At 32.8% G+C, this 16535-nt stretch overlaps 2 protein-coding genes across 2 annotated transcripts; one reads left to right on the top strand and one right to left on the bottom strand.

Moving 5' to 3' along the window:
* LOC18609364 (chaperone protein dnaJ 16) lies at nucleotides 6052-11546 on the top strand. Its single transcript, XM_018115033.1, has 12 exons — nucleotides 6052-6545; nucleotides 7377-7500; nucleotides 7719-7801; nucleotides 7899-8010; nucleotides 8093-8197; nucleotides 9104-9154; nucleotides 10014-10103; nucleotides 10202-10310; nucleotides 10414-10562; nucleotides 10641-10694; nucleotides 10799-11021; nucleotides 11111-11546. Exons 1-11 carry the CDS (start codon nucleotides 6406-6408, stop codon nucleotides 11015-11017), a joined length of 1236 nt encoding a protein of 411 aa, XP_017970522.1. The 5' UTR covers nucleotides 6052-6405; the 3' UTR covers nucleotides 11018-11021; nucleotides 11111-11546.
* LOC18609365 (peroxidase 31) lies at nucleotides 11764-13240 on the bottom strand. Its single transcript, XM_007044436.2, has one exon. It carries the CDS (start codon nucleotides 12911-12913, stop codon nucleotides 11918-11920), a length of 996 nt encoding a protein of 331 aa, XP_007044498.2. The 5' UTR covers nucleotides 12914-13240; the 3' UTR covers nucleotides 11764-11917.

The following is a 16535-nucleotide window of genomic DNA, read 5'->3' on the forward strand; positions in this document are numbered from 1 at the left end:
CTCAATCATCCCAAATTGTTTTCTCTTTTCGAAGCTTCTTGCCTTCAGGCTATGACCCTCTCCTAAATTTCTTGCCACTCATTACTTGGCGTCATATGTTATTGCTTCAAATTAATAACTTGTTTGATAAGTCTGACCATGCGCGCATCAACAGCTTGCGCCTCCAAATCAAAAGTTGATTATCGCAAACAATCTTTCTTGTGTTTTTCCCTTCGTCCTATTAAATTTGGTGTGGGTTTCTTGTATTGGGCTTATGATTGCAACATGTTATGACTTGACACTGGTCATTCTAGAAATCTTGACCAAATTGATCGTGTAATCTTTGTTATTTTATAGTAAAATTATTGTGTTTATTATTATTATTATTTTTTGCATAGAAGCTTTCAGTTTTGACTATATATATATATAATTCTCTCTAATTTATAAAACAAACAGATAAATCCACTCGTTAAACATGTTTAAATGGTAAAATTATAAAAAAAAATTGAAAAAATATCTTAAATTCAAGCTATAACACTCTAGGTCTCCGTTGAAACAAGTTTTATGAGATTTTTAAATTAAAAATTTTAGATTTCAATCTTTAAAACGCCTATATATTGGATATAAAATCAACTTAATTAATTTAAAATAATCATTTATATCAATTTCACACACACACACATATATATATATATTAAAATTAACTTAATAAAGAATGAACAACTTGGAAATGTTAAACTTAAGGCGTTATCAATACGTAATTGAATATAGATAAAATACTTCTTAATAATACTAGTTAATTGAGAGTTGTGATCTAATACCAAATACTTGTTTGAGAGTAACCTTCTTTTATTGAATTTAAAAAAGAAAAACACGAGTTTGAGTGATTCTATCGTTGTTGTTGTAATCATGATAACTGCTCTAACAAATAAATATCAGGTTGATTATACTCTAAATATAGGGACAAAAAATTTGTCCCATTATTGAACCCAATAAAATTCTCTTCAATCTGTCAGAGGTCACAAGCATTTTGAAAGGAGATATAAGCATATGGACAAAGTAATCTTCAAAACTAGTTAATAATTTAGATATTATTATTGGCCGGCTGGTATTCTTTAAGGGAAAAAAAAATCTTAGATTATTTAAAGAATTACGGTCCAAATCTTTTATATATATATATATATATTATAACTTATTAAAGAACAAAGAAAATTGCCCCTGCCCTCCTTATTTTATATACTAAATCTGAATTAAGTTACGTAGCATGAGACTTTAGCAATAAATGGATAATGAATCTTTGAAGATACGTGCGCTAATTAACTTAGATTTGCTACATAAAATATATAACATCCTTAGTTAGCATTACAGTACATGCATCCATAATAATGAAAATTCAAAGCCTTTGATCATCATATAATAAATAAAGAAATACATTCTCCTACTCTAATGACCAAAACAGCTAATTTATTAGTAATTAAATTTGAATATCTCGTAAATAGTCAAAAGTTTATAGAAGCACGCTATTATTTATCAATATTTATATTTAATATATATATATATATATATATATATATTGTTNACTATATTACTTATCAATATATATATATATATATATATATATAATGTTCTATTAACATCATAGAAGCAACAAAAGTATTATTAGTTTAGTTTATTACTAGCTAATAAAATTTTTTTAATTAATTAGTCTATGTATCAAGAACTTGGAAACGTAAAGTAAAAAATATACATTAAACTTTGTTCATCTCCAAATAATCGTTTTACTGAAAAAATAGAGTTTGAATTCCTATATCCAAATAAATAAAATAAATTCTTATTTACTATACACATTAAACTTTGTCCATCTTCAAAATTGACGATCATGACATATGAGATATGACACAATTAATATTCATATCTTTAGTAAAATGGGTTTTAATATGATATTGGGAGAGGACAAAAATAAACGGTAGACGGGGAAGAGAAGTTTTTGGGCTGCATGGTGGGGCTTGCACATGGCTTGCTTGCAGTGGAAGCCTAGCCGTTAGGCCTGCAAAATGAGGTTAGGTTGTGGACTCGATCCCAAAGGCGGGCCATTAGGGCTGATTCAAAGCCCGGTCTGGATTGTCCTGTTACTCCTTTTGTCAGGCAGGACCAATTACAAATTGACGATCAACATTTTTGTTTTATTTATTTTGTGTTTCTGTCCGGCTTTTTCTCCCTCTCCTTTGAAATCACTCTACCTCTTCTCTATCAATCATTTTAGGCCAGCTTGACATCTCCTTAAAAACAATCATATAATATTATAATTTAATAAAACAGAGCCTTTATTTTAAGCTAAGAAACAGAAGAAAGGTTAAAATATCTTTGTCTCCGTAATGCTAGCGACAATGAATTCAGTTCATACACTAGTGATTGGTTAGGTGCTAAGTCACTCTTCCTTCCCCACTCTAACAAAACCCTGGAATTTCATGTTAAAAAACCCAAAAAGAATAGCTAATAATAATTGAACAAGAATTTGGAATGGAATTTAATTTGCATCACATCAATGATTCTATGCCAGCGTTCAACAAAGCAAAAGCTGCCAGCTTTGTATTTTCCCCATTTGTAACATCATAAGATAATGCCCTCAACAGTTTTGCTAACACAGCGTGTTGATAACAATGATATACGCTTTGATTTGAATATTAGGCACAGGAGGTCTTCAGTAGTTGGATAAATCCCCCTGTTCGATGCTTCCCTTCCCAGGGTGACAAGGACTTCACACTTTCTCTGAAAGATGATGCCCATCTGTATTCGATTTCATTTCACCATAGGTCAATTAGTCCAGAAAATTAGAGCTTTGTCTTGGACGGCCCTTTGCCGACAAGTCCCTTCGGGAAGTCCTAAAGTATGTGGAGAAGATAAGTTAGGTAACCACATACATCCCAAGAAATTGATACGATTGTCAAAATCTAACAAATAAAATGTAAAAAAAAAAATTAAAAAAGAAACAGCCGAAGCAGCACTCTTGGAATCCTAGATGGAACAAACGCATATCAAGCAAAATTTTATTGGACAAAACTAATTTTACTACCCAACGAACAAATTGTTAACTACTAAAGAATTGATATAATATTTAAAATATTTTTATAATTTTATTTTGAATCAAATAAATTTTTATAATTAATAATTGATTAATTACTATTACTTAAAATATCACTTGTCATTTTATATTTATTTAACGCTAATTTGATGATATCATGACATTGATATAGAGGATAAAAATGTCATCATTTCATCATGTCAAACCAACATGTTACCTCAATATATATTATGACATATCAACATACACATCAATATCATATGACATAAAATGATAAGTGATATTTTGATTAACAATAATTAGTCAATCATTAGTAATAAAAATTTATTTGACTTAAAAAAATATAAAAATTTAATTAATACAAAAAAATTAAAAATTATTTAAATTTTCCATGATGAATATTGGAAGGAAGAATTGGATAAGGACTAGTTTCATATTATAGTTGACACCTAGCGACTAGAATTTGGGGTCCAACCGTCCAAGAGGCTTAATTAGAACCTCACATTCAATGCTAGCCATATAGCCAACAAACTTGGTGGTTTGAATATACTACTGTTTTCATTCGTCTCTAGCATTCCTTCAACTTGAGAAGGATGTTTCACCCGAAAGCCATATGACACCTCTAGTAACTCAACATATTCAATAATTTCATACAATAAATATGAAATTTAAGGGGGTAAACTTTTCCTTTAAAGCATGAAACAAAAATCATAATATAGGTACCAAAATTTACTTTAAAAGGGTGATATGTGCATTATTAATTCATTAAAAAGATGCACATATTATCTAATATTAATTAATAGCCAACTCCAGAAACTATTTAAAGGAAAGTTCGTTTGTAGTTCTTTTTTGCATAAATTCCTTTCTTGTGTGCGAATTATACTTTCAAGGGACAAAAGACACTAGTAGAAAATTTGTGCTCTTTTTTCCTTTCCTACTTTATTCTATGTGTGGAATCAATTTTTAGATGCATCCGAAGCTTTTATTTATTACCCATCATTATGATCTTACCCTCACCACTAACTGAAATACAAATTTATACATTTTAATCTTCTAAATACTAATCCTTCTTAATACGGCAGCATATTACTGACAACTATTTTTACTATTTATAAAATCGACTTTATATAAAATTTTAATAGTATATATAATTTATAATCGTGATTAAATAATTATAATGCAGCAATTGCAAGTGGTCATGAAATTATATGAACAATTTTCACCTTCTAATAATAGGGTTATTAAATGACCTATTAATACATGATGATTTTATTATCAGATTCAAAATAATTGTATCTCTTTTAAAACATGAATCTTAGATTATGCATCACATTATTTATAATCATCAACAAGGAATTACTATTTTTCTATATTAAAAAAAAAGAAATTTGAGCATGGGTTATATAAGCTTGCTCCCTTTGGTACATGAATATTTGTCTACGAAGACAAACCCTAAACGAAATCAAAAGAAAAAGGGAATTTAGTAAATAAAAAAATATAATTTATTTTTACCCATTATGGCATCCTATTTTGACTTGTTTTTTTTTTCTCTTTTCAACCGATAAGGTTTAGGTAAAAATTTTAAATTTAAATTGAGGTAAAATACAAAGATTGCCTTTGAGATTTAGTTGAAAATGCACTTACTTCCCGCTAGTTAGAAAACTATCTTATTACCCGTTTTGAGATTTGGTCAAATTATTTTTTTTTTAAAAAGTAATGATTTTAATCACTAAGTTAACTCTAAATGGAAAGATAAGTATATCTCTTTGTTATTTATTTTTCAATTTCATATTTGATTTCTTTTCTTTGTCAAAACCTTTTTGTTTTAGTTACAAAATTGTGAGATTTAATTTGTTATAAATATAATTAAAAATTTAAATAAATTTTAAAATTATCTTTAATTATCATCAAATTAAATTTTAATTAGGTTAAATTATAATTCAACTATGCGTTAAATATATTAAATTTTATATATTCCAATTAGGATAAATCATTATAATCCATGAGGGTTTATTAAAATTAAACTTACCCATATTATTTTGAAAAGCACTATTTATCTCTCTTGAAAATGTGGCTACTGTTAAGTTATCATTAATCAAACTAATATTTATTTAAACTCTAAAAATTAAAAATACTCTCATTTTTGTTTTTTTATGTTTTTTTTTTGTGTTTTAATCAATTTCTTTATCACTAAACCATTTTTTAAAATTAGTGGTAATTAATTTGTTTTAATTAAAGATAATTTAATGCATTCATTTCAAAATTAATATATAATTGAATTAAAAATAATTTTTTAGTATATATATCTATTAAAATTGAATTCAATAATAATTAAAGATGATTTTAAAAGTAATTAAATCTAACTGAATAAATACCATAATAATGTAGTTAAAAGAAATCTTGTGCGAAAGAAATAATAGAAAAACCAAGAGAGAATAGAGAAATAAATAATTAACAGAAGGTATTTATGTATTGTCATTTAAATTTTTCTTTGTATAATATTTTTATTTAAAGTTAATTAATAATTAATACCATTATTTTGTTTTAAAAAAGTGGGTGTATTTATTTGCAATAGAATATGAGGAGGTAATTCTAAAGTAAAAAATTTGGAATGAAGCGAAAGGTGCAAAGCATGTCGACGTCACGATAAATGATAATCTCATCAAAATGTTAAGGGGGTCCCATTGATTGCGATTTGTCAAGTTACCTTTCTAGCTTTGATTATGCCAATGAAGCTCCGGGGGCTTCCCCCGCCATTTGAAATGCTCCCACGAACCCCTGCTTCTTTTCCAAATCCCGCCTTTGCTACTCCCTCTAATGCACCTGATGCGCAATACGCACCCCTCCCCTCATATCCATCGCACGTGCCAATGCCTCATCCAAGCGGATGCGCAATGCGCCACGGCGGGCGCTGTTTAGATAGACGCATCGAAAAGTTTTTGAAAATCTTTTAACGATAACGATAGTGTAAAAATTACAAATAAAATAACGAAAAATATTACGATTACACCTAATTTCCCCTCCTATTTCTCGACCTCTTTGTTTTGCCTCTCTCTCTTTCTCCTCCAAAGCTCCAGCTTGGAGGTACTATGGAGTCCCCTCTTTCGCCCTTCTCTTCTCAATGCTCCTGATTTTTTTTTATTGTCTTTTTAATTTTTATCTTCCTAAACTGCTAAAATGTTAAAGTTGGTTGAAATGAGCGGGAAACGTAAGGAAAATAATTTTCTTTTCTTTTTGGAATAAGGGTGAAGGTTTGGGTTTCTAGGGTTTCCGAGAGGAAACCGAAAAGAAAATTACGGTTTAGTGTTTTTTTTTTTTGGCCTTTTTGGTGGTGTTTGTGGAAAATGCCGGCACATCGATCCAAGTCGGAGAAAAACGACGGCATGGCGAAGCAGCTTCGGCGGGATCCCTATGAGGTACTTGGGGTCTCGAGGAACTCCACGGATCAGGAAATTAAGAGCGCGTACCGGAAAATGGCTCTCAAGTATGTTTAATTTTTCTTTCCCTGTGAGTTGGAATTTTGAAATGTTTTGAATTCTTGTTCTTTTTAACGTTTTTAGTGGTTATTATCGAATAGATCAGGGTTAACTATTTAGTTTAAAGCGTCTGAGATTTTCACTAATGTGCGCATTGTTATAACTATGGTTAATTATATGATAAAGTAACATGCATAAATAGAAGTGTAGTGGGAGAATAAGTATTGAGGACTTGTATTTGGAAATGGCGATCGGAGCTTTATAAGTAACTGGGATTTGGTGGTTTGGTCCCCTGCTGGTAGTCTGTATAGGAGTCATTGTATCAACAGAACGTGAGTAGCAGGAGGACTTAGCCAAACAACAGATTTGTGATGTGGGTCTTCGCAAATGAGATAGAAGATTTTTTTTTTATTCGTCCTATACTTCCATACAAGGGTATGTGGATGCAAGTATGGGGAGTGTGAAGCATGATAGCACTGGCTATGAGTAACTGGTTAGATGTCAGGAAGACTGGTCCAACAACTGGTAAAACTCTAGCCAAAGCACCATGAGGACAGAGGCACCTCCTGCACCTTGGAAGGAGCTTGTTTCCAGCACTAATCCAAAGAATGGATTATTTGCCCTGATGATACTTCTTTCCAGCAAGCAGTTATGAAAAATGAAAAATGTCATTTTGGGTATACAGCATAGGGCATTGACTACTTTTAGGATAGATGGACGCATTTATTATTTCTTGTTGTATATCTCTTGCCAGTGTGCACATAAAACTCTGGTTATACTCTTCCTTCCTTTGTTCAGGTGACTTCGCTATTATAGATGCTAATCTTGTGCTATTTCAGGTACCATCCTGATAAGAATGGAAATGATCCTGTCGCAGCTGATATGTTCAAGGAGGTCACATTTTCATATAATATCTTGTCTGATCCAGATAAAAGACGCCAGTATGACACAGCTGGTTTTGAGGTGAGATGTACTTGCGTGCACCGTTTCTCTAAAGTATTTTAAGGCTGATGGTTATCTGCAATTTTCTCACTGTTACATTTACTGTGTTGTACATGGGGGCTGTAAAGAATCCACTTGTTCCACACTTCCACTTGTTAACAATCCATTGTGCACCACCAAACATGATTTTCTTGAAGCATGAAATTTTGTTGATCATGATATTCTTTCCTTTGAAATAGGCTGTTGAATCAGATAACCAAGAATTGGAGCTTGATCTTTCAAGTTTGGGGGCTGTGAACACCATGTTTGCTGCACTTTTTAGGTAACGCCTTGTCTTTTTTGTATTTTAATGTGTTCCATTGTTTGCTGGCCTTTATCAATAAGCATTGGGTATTATTTTAACTAATTCCTGTTAATAGTAAACTTGGGGTTCCAATTAAGACCACTGTATCTGCAACTGTTTTGGAGGAGGCACTTAATGGTGTGGTCACTATTCGTCCACTTTTGCTAGAGCAACCTGTTTCTAGGAAGGTGAGATAATTATGTTCCTGTTCTTTGTTAGTACTTTTCATTGATTTTTTTGCACTGTCTGAATATGTTGCATTTTTAACAGGTTGAAAAACAATGTGCTCACTTCTACTCTGTCACAATAACAGAAGAGGAAGCAAGAGATGGGTTTGTTTGCCGAGTACAATCATCTGATAAAAGCAAGTTCAAGGTGGATAAAGAATGAGTTAGAATTTTGTGGATTCAATATTATCTGCATTTGCATCTTTATGTGTCACTGTGTGTATGTGTTCTTTATTTGTGCCTGTGTATGTGTTCCATCTTTCTTGTTGTGTTTATGCATAATCATATGAAGTTTGCCTGTTTTGATAGCTATCTGGTTTCTTTCTTTCTTTTTTTTAGGAAGAGGAGGTGGGGAGGGGAGGGGAGTAAGTTTTTGAATAGATAGCAACTGTGATTCATTTCATTTTTGGTTAAGTGTTATAACAAAACAAAATTTGAACTGTATCCCTTTTGAACCTTTAGCAATATGTGTGTGTGTTAATAGTAGTTGTTAAGTAGCCATGAATTTTTTTTTTTTTAGTGAGAGGATATTACTTTACTTCCCATCAGAAGATTTAAGAAAGGATCCCTTCTTCCCCACCATAAAAGAAAAAGAAAGAAAGGAAGATCCTCTTGGAGTATTTTGTTGGTTAGGATGTAAGAATTGATTGGATAGAGAATCATTGAAGCACTTCCAAAAAGTCAAGAGTCCTTAGTGTATGTCACAGAGGATTGATACGGGCAGCTGGTGTTTAATCTCTTGTGTGGTCAATCAATAGTCCTTAGTTAAGTAAGTCACAAAGAATGGATACATGAAACTTGTATTCTTGAGAATATTATTGGGCATATGCTTGGTTTACATTGCTTAGAACTACCAACCTTCTTAAGATCCAATGGGTAATGGTATTGAGTTCTCATGTTCTGCTTTGAAAATATTTTGTAATACAAATATTTATACTTTACTTACTAATTGTCTGGTTTATTAGGGAAAACGAAAAAGAAAGTATAATCTTTTTTCCTTTTCTGATACGTCAATAATTACTCATTGTTTTAGTAATGGATTGGTTTTGTGCAGTTATTGTATTTTGATCAAGAAGAGAACGGTGGATTAAGCCTTGCTCTTCAGGTAATTAGCTCCCTCCTTCCCATTTCTCTTTTTAAAGTTTTTGTTGAGTTATGCATTATTTATATTGTATAGCAAGTTTCTTCGGATGAGCAATCACAATTAAGTCTTCTGATCTCCAAGATTGAAAGCTCTTCCATTCTGTTTGTGTGTAACATTTAGTTTTTGAGTATCATGGACTTGCTGTATATTGTTAATTCTCGAACAATTTTAAGTCTTCTCACCTCACAAAATTGGAGTAAAGCAACAGGATTTGTGTACAAGAATAGTTGATAGATCAATAAGACTGGTTTCCAAAGATCAGGTTGGTGCTTAACAAGCTGACACTAAAGAGAATTTTAGGCTTTTTTCCTTGTCATCTGCAAGAGAATTTCTGTAGAAGGCATCTTTATTACCTTTGTGTTTATTTACCTCTTCTGTTTTATGCGTTGCCTATCCCTTTTTAACACATAGTGGAGGCATGAGCAGAATTAGGCAAAATCAGTTTGGATTTGGTCACTGTACTAGATTGTCAAACTGTATTTATCTTCAGAAAGTTGCAATTCTGTCCTTTGTCTTATTCAATTCTCACTTCATGTGCTTATTCGTTTCCTCCTGCCTTTTGAATTCTTTCTCATCACTGTTTGATGCTTTTCATTTAGTGATAAAATGTCAATATACTTTAAGTTGGTCTAGGAAATGGCTTCAATCTTAATATGGTGATTTGTTGTGGAGCTTCTGGTAGGAAAATTTCTTAATTATTTAAAAAAAAAAAACTGAAGCCTTATTTGTATAGTTTTTAAGCTCTTTTGCATCACATCCTATCTTGCTTGTGTTTCTCTACAGCACATGTTAAAGATAATTTTGTTTTATTTTGATGTAGGAGGACAGTGCAAAAACAGGAAAGGTTACATCTGCTGGAATGTATTTTCTTGGCTTCCCTGTGTATCGCTTGGATCAAACAGTCAACTCGGTGAGTGAGTATTTTCTGAATATGTCACTTGTGTTTCACATTGAAGTTTGATTTTTTGTCATCATCTTTTATCTGGTTTTGGAAATGCCCCATTGCAGGTAGCTGCTGCAAAGGATCCGGATACAGCTTTCTTCAAAAAACTGGATGGATTTCAACCATGTGAAATAACTGAATTAAAACCAGGCACTCATGTATTTGCTGTTTACGGTTAGCTCTTTAATTGCTATGTCCGTCAGATGTCTTGTGTTTGTTGGCTATATGCATTGGTGAACCTCACTATTATTTTATAATTCTGGTACATATTTTCTAGGTGACAACTTTTTTAAAAGTGTAAGCTACACTATAGAAGCTATTTGTGCTGCCCCTTTCATAGAGGAAAAGGAGAATCTTAGAGCTGTGGAGGCTGAGATTCTGTCCAAACGTGTGGAACTGTCAAAGTTTGAAACTGAATACAGAGAGGTATGTTCTTCCAAAAATGTAATGTCTATACGTGTATTAAACCTTTTTTCTTGTTGATATTCATGAGAGTGTTGCCAGGTCCTGGCACAATTTACAGAGATGACAAGCAGATATGCGAAGGAAATGCAAGAGGTGAGATTAACTCGTGGGAATTATGTGTCTAAGCTCCATTGAGAATTGAATTCATAAGCAAATGGATAAATTTCTCAAACACATTCTATATGTTGGTTTGGCAGATCGATGAGCTTCTCAAACAAAGGAATGAGATTCATGCCTCATACACAACTGCTCCACCGATTAAGCGAAGTTCAAGTAGGAGTAGGAGTAAGGGTGCCTCCAAAGAGGTGAAAGAAGATGGTGAAGTGAGAGACAGAAAACATTCAATGAGGGATAGAACTAAGAAGAAGAAATGGTATAATATCCGCTTGAAAGTTGACAAGAGAAAGCCATGCTGAATAGGTAAGGTATTGCATATCATTTTCTAGGCAGCTTCCAGCCTTATGGACGAACAATAATGAATGCTTAAACCGTGTCAATTGTTGTATCAGGTTGTAAAGAAGTCGGCAACTTTTGGGGTCTACAAGTCATTGGTTTTTTGCACCTGTAATTTATTGCAGTGGTTCAACATTTGCGCAGGCAAGTATTAGACTGCAACAGAATATGTTGATCATTGAATGAGATGGTTAAGAAAATTTAACTATTTCTTCCGCATGCCAAGGAAGGGAAGACAGCAGCTCATTGTTATTGTAAAATTCGTTCTTTTTGTTCCCCCACCTTTTGCCTAGGTCTTGTTATTTCCCCCTTTTGTATTCCCAATGAGAATACTTGTAAATTGCATAAAATTAATTTTCAAGATCCTCCTTCCATCAACTCTTTAAATGGGTTGTATATTCGGGGTAATGAAATGGCAGTCTATAATCACCTCCTAGGCCTGATGTGTTTACTATTGCCAGAATATTGTATTAGCCGATTGATTCTGACTGATGTCTTTTAATCATGGTGGTGAAGCGATGTGCCAAAAGCAGTGATTTAGTTTTATCAAGGATTTGTTTCTGAAGAAGGCGAAACGTTAATGGATTGGGTCGAGGTGGTACAGTTGCTACTCGTCTTGCCGTCATGTGGTAATCTCGTGAACCCTGGGATTTGGGAGAGTTAGAGACTTTTGTAGTTTTGTTTTTAATTGATGTCAAGGACTGTTCAGTAAAGACAAATAAAATAATATATACTTGACGATGCTCTACAATTCCTTACAACATTTTAGGATTAAAATACAACAGTGACGGTGGCAACTATAAGCCAAGGAACAAAAAGAATCTTTTATCAGCATGATCTACCACCGCCTCTAATATCTCTCATCAAGTCTGAAGAGTGTTAAATTGATCGCACCTGCGTCTTACTTCGCCTTCCCTATTCCTCTTGATTTTATAAAGGCTCAACTTCTCCATGGACCGAGCAAACGTATCAAAAAATGCTGTCTGGTTTGCAGCAAACAGGTCCACAAATGGCCTGGTCGTGTTGTCAGTGAGCATAGCCTGATCAGACAACAACAACCCCAATCCTCTTTGCAAATTCTTGAAATACATGTTGTCAAACTTTCCTGGCGTGAACACATCATTGAAAGCTGACATTTCTGGAGATTTGGTATAATTAGCGCAGAGTTTCCTCAACCCTTGTGCGAATACAGGATTATAGGCAGGGTCATACTCAGAAGTCTTGCTGAAGTTGAATATTCGATTGGCAAACTCTTTACAGTGGGAGAAACCAATGGTATGTGCGCCTGTAAGGGCAACCATTTCTTCGGCTGAAAACCCTTTGGCAGCGAAGAGAGCAAGAATCTCACTCATTGGTGTTGTAGTTTTAGGGATGTTGCTTTCGACTATAGAGGGATCAGATTCCTTGCTGTCTTTTCTCCCCAAACGGACTTTATAGAAGGGACCGCCCACCATGACAACAAGGTCTCTAGCAGAAACCGCGAGAATGTCAGAGCACGATACGACACCGGGGCATTCAAGCTCGAGGGCGGTCTTGGCACGAACGATCAGGTCAAAGGCATCTCCAGCGAGGGACAGGTTAATATCTGCGGCTAGCTCCGATTTGTTGAAGGCATTGGAGGCAATGAGAAGGGAGGCGTCACAGCCATTGACAAAGCAGTCGTGGAAAAAGACACGGAGGATGGCAGCGGCGGTTGTGGGGGCACCCAGTTGCTTGTCAGCAATGATTCTTTGCATTACGTTATGAAACTGAGGGCAGGTTTTGTTATAATACTCGGTGGATAGACGAGATTGTGCTGAGGGTAGGAGTGAGAGGAAAGAAAAGAGGACGGCGAGAAGAAGGGAATTAGGGAAGGCCATATTGTTTTAGAGAGACTGGAAAATGATGTTTGTTCGGGGCGTGGGACAAAATGTCAAGGGAATTAAGTTGTTGGCTTGTAGAAAAATGGAGGGGTTGGGGAAAGATAGGGGAAGAGAAAAGGAATTGTGGAAGAGAGAGTTTTTTGGAGGGGAAATTGGTTGATAAGTTGGAAGGGGAAGAGAGAGAGAGGTTGTGTATTTGGGTTGCAATTGCATGCCAATGGTTGGACTAGTGCAAGACCAACGAGCGGTGACCAGGGGACTCAGGACCCGAACTTCCCTCCCCAAACCATGGAAACTAACATATTATGATGCGCAAGGGCGAGGCTGAGGCTGCCAAATTAGTATATCAAAAACACACAAGGGTGTTTGTTGCCCTTCACAAAACTAACAGATAACATAGGTTGAATGTCTATATATAAAGCAATAACATGACTCACTTAATGCTTCAATCACAAAATCGCAAGATCATTCCAACTCATTTGTTCACTGTTCATAAAGACATCATCGATGTCTGAAGGAAGGAACCGACATTTTTTCAACACATTGAACTTTGTCATCACCATTTCATTATTGTAAGACAGATCAACAATAGGGGACGAAATACACATATTGTGGCTAGAAGCTATATAGGGATCAGATGAAGCAAAAATAGGCTTGTCAAGATCATAATCAAAAACAACAAAACATTAACTCAAAGAGCTGAACCCTATTTATTGCCCCCCAAATCAGAAAAAAATCTATCTGTTCAGAAGAAAATAGTAGATGATAAAGCAACACTTTTAGAATATAAAGTGTCCCGCTTTCATGTTGCATCATTATTTCTTGAGGACTAGAAAAAGGAAGATAGAGGGAAGACATCTTCTACCTTTCTCGAACAAGTTCGATATCAATGGAAAAGTTAACAGTAGAACACACATAAATATCACAATGATGCACCAATATTATATGATGAGAAACATCATTCCCTCGCCACTTAGCATCGAGAAGTTCGGTAACTTATTAAGCACTTAAAAACCAAATTCATGAGATGGATTCAGCCACACATGACACACCTCAAACAATAACTTGAAAACACATATATATTTGAAACAGTAAAAGGTAATCCATTCAGTTCATATCATAAAATTAAAACAAGTTATACCTTAACAAATATAAAAATTTAAAATAGGAATAATAAAACCTCATAACACACATAGAAAAAAATATAGTAAGTGGCAAAAGAAAATAGAGATCATCAAAAGAAAAACAAAGAATGAAACGAAACAAATAAAAGGATAATATGAAGCTAGCATAATAGCACCATACACCTAAATGTGTAACACCTTAAATATGAAGAAACTAGGGCAAAAAAAAAAAAAAAATACATAAAAAATAAAAGAGCCTTGTTCACTGAAGAGTGAAAGAGTTCCATTGCAGCTTGCAATAGACACGATATATTAACTGTACAATGTGTGAAAACAAAAAAAAAAAGGTAAGGAATTCAGTCAGAAAAGACTGAGGAAGAAAAAACAAATATAACATAGAAAGAATCATGAAGGAGAAGGAAACACAAAATAAAGTAAGTACTTAAGTGAAAGCTGAAAAACAAAAGAAAAAAAAAAGGATAGGATAGGAAACTTCTTTCATTGGTCTCTTTCAAGATTCATTCATTGTATGCTACAAATGCTACTATTTTCTCTTTTGTCCCCGCTCTTAAGGCTCCTCTGCTCTTAGATTTTATTCATCAACTCAAGCCTAATCAACTCATCACATGTCATTTTCTTTGAAAGTGTTTTGATATTTGAAAATGTAATTATTTTCCTTTTATGTTATCTGTATGAAATTGATGCTAATATGGTTGAAGTGAAAAGGGACCCAAGGGTTTATTGAGATTTGAGAATCTGAATTTGGCTAGACAAAAGAATGTGAAAGCTAGAAATGTTGATGTAAGTTCTACATATTTCTCTGCTGCACAAAGTCTGTATTAATCATGAATTTATAACTGTATTGAGTCATTGAAATTTTATGTTCCAGATGGGGAAAACAATTAAACTCTCGAGGCATGAAAGGTTTGTCAATGCTCTTTCTATATAAAATCTGACTGATCATACTGGCTACACAACATTTGTAGTGTTTGGTAATGATGGTGAAAAAGTTGGTGGTGTACCGATTCCTAAATTTGCATTGCTCAATCAATTGAACAAATATGTCCTTGAACTAATCACAAATTTCATTGAAAAGAAAAACTATTTGACATAAGCTTGGCGATAAAATCATTGAAGACTGAAAATCTTACCTTCAAATCAATAGTTGAATACCCATTCATAAATCTCAAAAATCAGCTACAACACTTGGATAACCATCCATCTCTGAACCATCTTTACCCCTAAGTTAGCAAAAAGGTAAATTAGCAAAAAAGTAGCCTGGCAGTGCAAGAATGTCCTCTCTCCCCACCAAAAAAGCAAATACAAAAGAACCTCTTTCATGAAAAATCTCCAAACAAAAAATTGAAGATAAGGTAACACACAAAACTAAACGACATATAGAACAATCATTGAGCAATACTCTTTCTGAGGTGACACTCAAATATGATAAAGTTGTGGTAGTTTATGTTAGATAGTTTGTAATATTGAAAGTCTTATTTAGACGTTATTATTCAAGATTAAAACATCTCTTAAAATATGAGAAGTATTTTCAAACAAACACAACTATTAAAAATTATTTAGTAGACACGTTTGTTAAAACACAACAGACACATTCGTAGAAATACTACAAAAACATCTATTGAAACACAACAAATAAAACTTTTTAGTGTCTATAAAAGAACGTATTTCCAAACACTATAAAAAAATTGACCTTTTTCGATGGATTTTCTAAGAAAATTTATTTTACTTGTATCGATGGATTTTCGACGGAAATGATTCCGTTGGAAATCCGTTAGAAACAATTTTGGTGCAAAAAAAATTAATCGTGTCAAATTTTTCGATGGATTTCCGATGGAAATTTCCAACGGAATCATTTCTGTTGGAAATCCGTTGGAAATAGTTTTGGTGGAAAAAAAATTAATCCGTCAAAATTTCCAATGGAACTTTCGATAGAAATTTCTAACGGAAATTATTCTGTCAGAAAGTTTTAGGAGACGAACTTTCCAACAGAATATTCCATAGGTAAATTTCGTCAGTATTACTATTTTTTTTAATATATTAATAATTATTTTAAATTTTATTAATCCTTTATATTAAGAAAATTAAAAATATACATAGTGAGTTTGGTGGCTTTAAATATTTAAATATATTTTTCTTTGGTTATTATTTTTTATATATTTTGAAAACTTATAATAGAATTATAAGTATTATATAACAGTTCCAAATTTAGTAATATTATTTATAAAATGTTTATAAAAAGAACATAATAAACATTTTAATTTTATAAAAAGAGATTATAAAATCTAATATATAATTAAACAAAAACTAATAATACTTTAGTTACTAACACTATAGTTAATATAAATTAAGAAGACTACTATAATAGTAAACTTATTAATGTATAATATATTTAAAATATATAGTTTATTATAGATATACAAATTAGAATCATAGTAATATAATATATTAACATTTTATATATATACATATTAATA

Source organism: Theobroma cacao, chromosome 2 (assembly GCF_000208745.1).
Source record: "Theobroma cacao cultivar B97-61/B2 chromosome 2, Criollo_cocoa_genome_V2, whole genome shotgun sequence".
Classification (NCBI taxonomy): domain Eukaryota; kingdom Viridiplantae; phylum Streptophyta; class Magnoliopsida; order Malvales; family Malvaceae; genus Theobroma; species Theobroma cacao.